Raw genomic sequence first — 6,178 nt, forward strand, 5'->3', positions numbered from 1 at the left:
GAACAATTAGTATAGAACCTTAAAAAATTAACTTTGTTTACCGGGTCCAGTGGACTCAAAAACACATTTTTCGTTTGTAGCAATCACATGCAGTGGGCTATTTGACGATTATGACCGCTATTGGCTGTGCTACAATGTCGTGGAAAGGTACTAAGAGCGACAACATCGCAAACGTCAAACTTTAAAAGTTATTACACAAATATTGAAGAACTGGGTCCGTTAGACCCATTAGCGAGTCCTTAAGTGTTAAATCCGTTACCTATTAATGAGAGGGCCAGTGTAAATCAATCATCAAAAACATGGCCTTCACCGTAAAAATCGTGATAGATAGAACTAGAGCTCACTCAGTTTCTGACGACAGCATTCAGTAATAGTAGTAAGTAAGTAGGTAGGTAGGTAATCTAGTTAATTCATACAAACCATCACAAGTAATACCTACCACATCGTGAGTCGTGACGTCACGCCGCTGCAGTTGCGTCACAGTCGACGTCACGGGGGATTTTCCGAAATCTTGAATTTCCCGTAGACGTTAGATGACCAAGATCCTACATAATCAAACTGTCACAGTCAAAATTACTCTATTGAATATGTCTACAAGAAATATAGATTATGTAATTGACTGTGACAACTTGCTAAATATTTTCAGGTTTATAATGAGATTTGTGACGTCACTGTTAGTTATGTAACAAAAAATGAGAATAAAATCAACAATCAAATGTTTCATGTTAGTCAAACTATAGGAAAATTAATATGAAATGGATGAAAATTATTTTCACAATTTTGTTACATAACATGAATGAAACCCTATTCATTGATATAACAAAAGAATTATGTTTTTTACATAAGTTAGAATCAATGAATAAAGGCACAGATGATGGGGGATTGAGAACCAAGCATGTCATTTAAAAAGGAAAACAGCATGTTATTTTTAACATTTCTATATTATAATTACTCGTTACGTATGACTTTTTCATTAAGAAAAACTCACACCGAGCGAACAAAGTTCACCGAGCTTACAGCCCACCCACAATACACCCTACGGATACACTACAGAGTTATTTTCGAAAAAGGTATTTTCACTACACTGTGAACCACTGTTAATGTGAATTGAAATCAAGTTCATGTCACCACAACACACTGCATAGCACAACACTCTGTTACATAACCTTTTCACATGACTAAAGAAATTCACAGCATTAACATGAGCTTCAATACATACAGGCTGTTAGAGTACACAGTATTCATAGTACAAGGTCTCACTCCCATCAGTGTCACATAGGTTATCTATTGAATGACTAACATAGCCTGCGTGCGAACAAAGAGAAAACCACAGATTTTCACCACAGCAATGAATAGAGTTCAGAAAAGACTTCATATAAATTGATCCAATCCAATTTCAACACTTAGCACAAGCTAACCTTGGCCCATACAGAATGAGGGCATTACATAACAGTCACTGGCCAGTTACATGATCACTGAAAAAAACCATTTCTTGATTCCAAATTCGAATTTAAACACAATTTGAATGAATTCTTAACTGCTGTCAAACTATCACTGCATTTTTCACACTCAGGCTAGGTGAGTTATGCAACTTAACAATTTTTTAATAAAACAATACATATTGGAATCAATGTATAACGCTTTATTTAACTAAAAATAAGTTACTAGTTTCGATTGTTTCGTTTCTAATAATACATGATTTCAAGGGAGTGGCTATTGAGGTGATTCGGAATCACAATTGAATTTATGGTAACGTTTCTTACATTAAATTTAGAGGACCTTCTTGATTTCGTCGTATAGGACAAGCACGAAGGCACCGCCAGTGCCTCTGAGGACGTTGGAGAAGGCTCCCTTGAAGAAGGCGGATCCACCCTCGGTCTTGGCGATGGTCGCCCAGCAGTGGATTGTGTTCTTGTACAGCATGTCGGCCTTAGCACGGCCAGACTGCATCATCATGCGCCTACGGACCGTGTCGAACGGATACGAGATGATGCCGGCGACTGTGGTGACGGTCTGTGCGATGGCCCAGCTGATGACCAGAGGAGTGTTCTTGGGGTCGGGCAACATGCCGCGCGCCGTGTCGTAGAATCCGAAGTACGCCGCACGGTAGATGATGATACCCTGCACCGACACGCCGAAGCCTCTGTAGAGACCGACGAGACCGTCGGACTTGAAGATCTTGGACAGGCAGTTTCCGAGGCCGGAGAACTCGCGCTGGCCGTCTCCTTTGCCGACGTCGGCGGCGAGACGCGTACGGGCGAAGTCGAGCGGGTACACGAAGCACAGGGATGTGGCTCCCGCGGCACCGCCGGAGGCCAGGTTACCCGCGAAGTAGCGCCAGAACTGCGTCTTCTTGTCTACGCCACCGAGGAACACCTGCTTGTACTTGTCTTTGAAGGCGAAGTTCAACGCCTGGGTGGGGAAGTACCTGATGACGTTGGCGAGGTTACCACGCCAGAACGAGAGCAGGCCCTGCTCTTTGGGAATGCGGACGAAGGCGTCGACGATACCTTTGTAGCGCTGGTCTTCGGTGATCTGCTTGCTGACGTGCTGGACCTGCAGCAGCAGCTTGACGCGCTCGATGGGCGCCACCGCGGTCTTGGACACGGCGGCGGACACACCGCCGGCGATGAAGTCCTTCGCGAACGCGACCGGATCGGCGAGGTTCGACATTTTGTTCAATTAGGTGGGCTCTTCACTGAGTAATTGCCTCGCGGGCGTAAGGTGGAATCTACCGGGTCACACACGGAATGGAAAATCACGAAACACTAACTCCTGAATTTTATAATCAGGAGATTTTAGAGTAATTTCGTGATCTCGGGAGCACAAGGGGAAGGTGTGTGCCTTTTTTGAAATTCGATCGATCACGTTCTCTCGCAGTTCTGCCCGGAGGAGCGGCGCAAAAGAAGGAAGGAAGGGGCAGATGTTGCCAACATAACGGCTAAAGTACCACGAGGCCAGTGTTCTCATAGTTGTAAAATAGAATTTCCCTACAGATTTAAGTCAATGTTCATATTTATCGTTAAAAATTGAATGTATGAAACGTGATTTATTTTAAAGTAAATTTTTTTATTATAAAATTAAAAATGGAAGGGATTTTTTTGCCTAACCATTGTATTTCAGAATGCATTCGGCTTAATAAATCTTGCGTACCGCGATAAAGTCAAACAACTTAATATTCTTAAAACTCGCTAAAATGTTGTAGACATTAGCTCGATGAATAAACATTATCACTTTTTACTAAAATTTAAATTTCCCATAAATAGTGTACATGCAAATTACTAGTAACATTGCAATGACGTGGGCAATTTGCGTGTTGTTTATGCTCTCAAAAATCGATATGGACAGCCATAAACAATTTTCCTTTTTTATATCCGATGTGAAATAGTAGGGTAAACCGTATAGCTATTGCCCACTTAAAGATTTCAAAACCAATGAGATGAAAAATTAAAGAAAGTATTTTAATTATCAACCATTNTATAAATCTACTGTACATTGATCTCGGAGCCATCTACTTAGTAAATTCAAATCTAACTAGAGTGATTCAAAGTCAGCACCTGACAATATTATTCTTAAAGCGGGCAATCACTACCAGTGGGCAATCACTCTCTGGTTTACCCTATATTTTTTTAATTTAAATCTTTACTTTTATATTTTTCGGAGAGTTATAAAGTAAACTAACTTTAGATACTAATGATTAGGTGAAATAAAATTAATGTTTGATATTTTTCATACAATTTTGGTGATACAAAACGCTTTCAGTTCTGCCAACTGCAAAATTTGTTGTCAAACTGCAAATGACGTCAAGCTTAACGTCAAGCAAGTCAAAGCGGTCAACAAAAAAAGTGCAGTGATTTCTACATTTTTATTTACCTGTGCGTGAGAGTGACTTTTCTTGTATGATTTGCTGTACGAATATTGTTTGAATTGTGATTTATTTACAGCGGTATGCAGATGAGCCGCCTGGCTTCGACATCTGTCGCAATGGAGGATGATATTGGTGTTGGTCACGTACTGAGCGATTTTCTTCTTCAGCTTGAGAATTACAACTATAACCCGTCCATACCAGACTCCGTGGTTGCACACTACCTTAATATGTCGGGCTTCGAGTCACAGGACCCCAGGTAACGTGGTATTTTTAATTCATATGTAGATGCCATTAATATCCTTTGTTAGCATAATTCCACAATTTAGAGCTAGGTATATGTTGGTGAGCTTTCTTCTATTAATGATTTTATGGCCCAAGTGTGCTGTAGGGCTTGAATATACCTAATATTCAAGAGGAAAAGTTATCTGTGTTGAAGTTAAAATTAGCGTAACAGATACATATTGGGTGTGTTTATAAGTAGTTATCAAGTACATTTCCAATGCTGAGATTATAATTTTAGTTTTAATAAAATGCAATTGTTTTCCAGATTGATCCGGTTAATAGCTCTTGCATCTCAGAAATTCTTGTCGGACGTTGCAAACGATGCTCTACAGCACTGCAAAATGAGGACGTCCAGTCAGATAACACAGAGCTCCAAGAACCAGAAAGGCCCCAAAGAAAAGAAGTACGTTATGACTATGGAAGATCTGGCACCGGCACTGCAAGAATACGGAATCACGGCCAGAAAGCCGCATTATTTTGTCTGAATCTAAACGGATTAATGTTTAAGCAATAATTATTTCTATCAAAATATTTTTACAAACAAATTAGTTGTTTATGTGATACTTTTTTTTTGTTTTTGCAATAATTGTGACAGTGTTCCATTTTTGTGTCACGTTAAGATGATTACGATTAACGATTATGTATTATGCAACAAAAATAATTTACCACATTTTGTGAATATCATTATTATTGTGGCCTTTTCATTCTTGTATGAGCTTGTTTGAAATGCGTTAAATGACACCAATTTTAAATTATGTGCATGTGGATTGAGTGATCCTTGCTTCAATCTTAACAAAAATCGAGGAAGTTTTACTTAAAATATGTTAAAACATTGCGATGAAGTTTAAAAATTTGTTAAACCTAAGATAAAAATGTTATGGCCAATAAATAGGAGCACTCATACCGCACGCTTTAAGAAAACGTCAACATGTTTATTTCAGAAAATAAAGCCTTTCCACTTCTTTTTATAGTATAGAAAAATTGTTAAGAATATGTTAAAACTATTAACAAATTCAGAAATTCCTTGCACGTCCCGTTCCAAAGTTATGACGATTATTTAGGATCACTCACACCGCACACGGGCCGTAGTAATTCCTTGCATACGTTTGGCATGTAGACGTCTTTTCAACCCTAAGAAGTCACCTGAACCTCATGTTGATACTTCACATGAGGATTTTGAGGTGAAAACTGTCAGTGTGGTAGAGACTTTGAATGTGACCCGAAATTTTCAAAACCATGTAGCCAAGATGGTTTAAACGATCGTTTTAGAGATTTAGGATTTTCAAGTCTTCCGAAAAGACATGGAATGAGTTATTTTGGCGTTTAATTTATTTTTTGGAAAATCCGAAAAAATCTTACTATTCTTACACATCGAACAACGTATGAGTCACTTACAAACATGTTTTTTTGGTTGGATGTAATATAAACATCGAATTACACTCTCTTCGCAATCACCTGAACAATTTTATCACAACTCTTAAGGATCTAAGTGAAGAACATGGCGAGCAAATCCACCAGGGCCTTCGTACGATAGAGGGACGCTATCAGGGCCACTGGAATGCACACATGATGGCTGACTGCTGTTGAATCATTCAGAAGAGCTGTCTGCCTTCAGCATCAGCAAGGAAGTCAAATAAAAGAAAGGTTTTTCAACTTAACAACTTCATAAAATAGGATCATCTCTAAAAAAAAGAGTGTTTTTTTACAAAAAGACCCAAGTGTCATATTTTTTTAACCAGAGCTGATACAGACATTTCAATCACAGATTTGAAATCGTCATTAAAAATTGGACTAATATCATGTAACATAATCCAATCATCAGAAATGCTGTTGTGCAGTGATATGTATTAGGTGTCCTGTTTATATTTTATTCCTATTGGCTAACTACTCTTCTAGACATTCTGTTTTAATTGATATACCTAGGTATATACTTTAGGTGTTTTGTGTCCTGTTTATATTATACTAGCTTTTGCCCACGGCTTCACCCCCGTGAAATTTAGTTTGTCATATATCGTCATAAAATATAGT

At 38.7% G+C, this 6,178-nt stretch overlaps 2 protein-coding genes across 2 annotated transcripts; one reads left to right on the top strand and one right to left on the bottom strand.

Moving 5' to 3' along the window:
* Positions 1–1,068: 1,068 nt before the first annotated feature.
* Positions 1,069–2,927, bottom strand: Ant (ADP/ATP translocase). Its single transcript, XM_028311938.1, has one exon. It carries the CDS (start codon positions 2,671–2,673, stop codon positions 1,771–1,773), a length of 903 nt encoding a protein of 300 aa, XP_028167739.1. The 5' UTR covers positions 2,674–2,927; the 3' UTR covers positions 1,069–1,770.
* An 871-nt stretch (positions 2,928–3,798) lies between these two features.
* LOC114358070 (transcription initiation factor TFIID subunit 10) lies at positions 3,799–4,877 on the top strand. Its single transcript, XM_028311942.1, has 3 exons — positions 3,799–3,875; positions 3,945–4,124; positions 4,416–4,877. Exons 2-3 carry the CDS (start codon positions 3,949–3,951, stop codon positions 4,633–4,635), a joined length of 396 nt encoding a protein of 131 aa, XP_028167743.1. The 5' UTR covers positions 3,799–3,875; positions 3,945–3,948; the 3' UTR covers positions 4,636–4,877.
* The last annotated feature ends 1,301 nt before the right edge of the window (positions 4,878–6,178 follow it).

This window comes from Ostrinia furnacalis, unplaced genomic scaffold (genome assembly GCF_004193835.3).
Source record: "Ostrinia furnacalis isolate ACB-3 unplaced genomic scaffold, ASM419383v2 OfSCF3657, whole genome shotgun sequence".
Classification (NCBI taxonomy): Eukaryota; Metazoa; Arthropoda; class Insecta; order Lepidoptera; family Crambidae; genus Ostrinia; species Ostrinia furnacalis.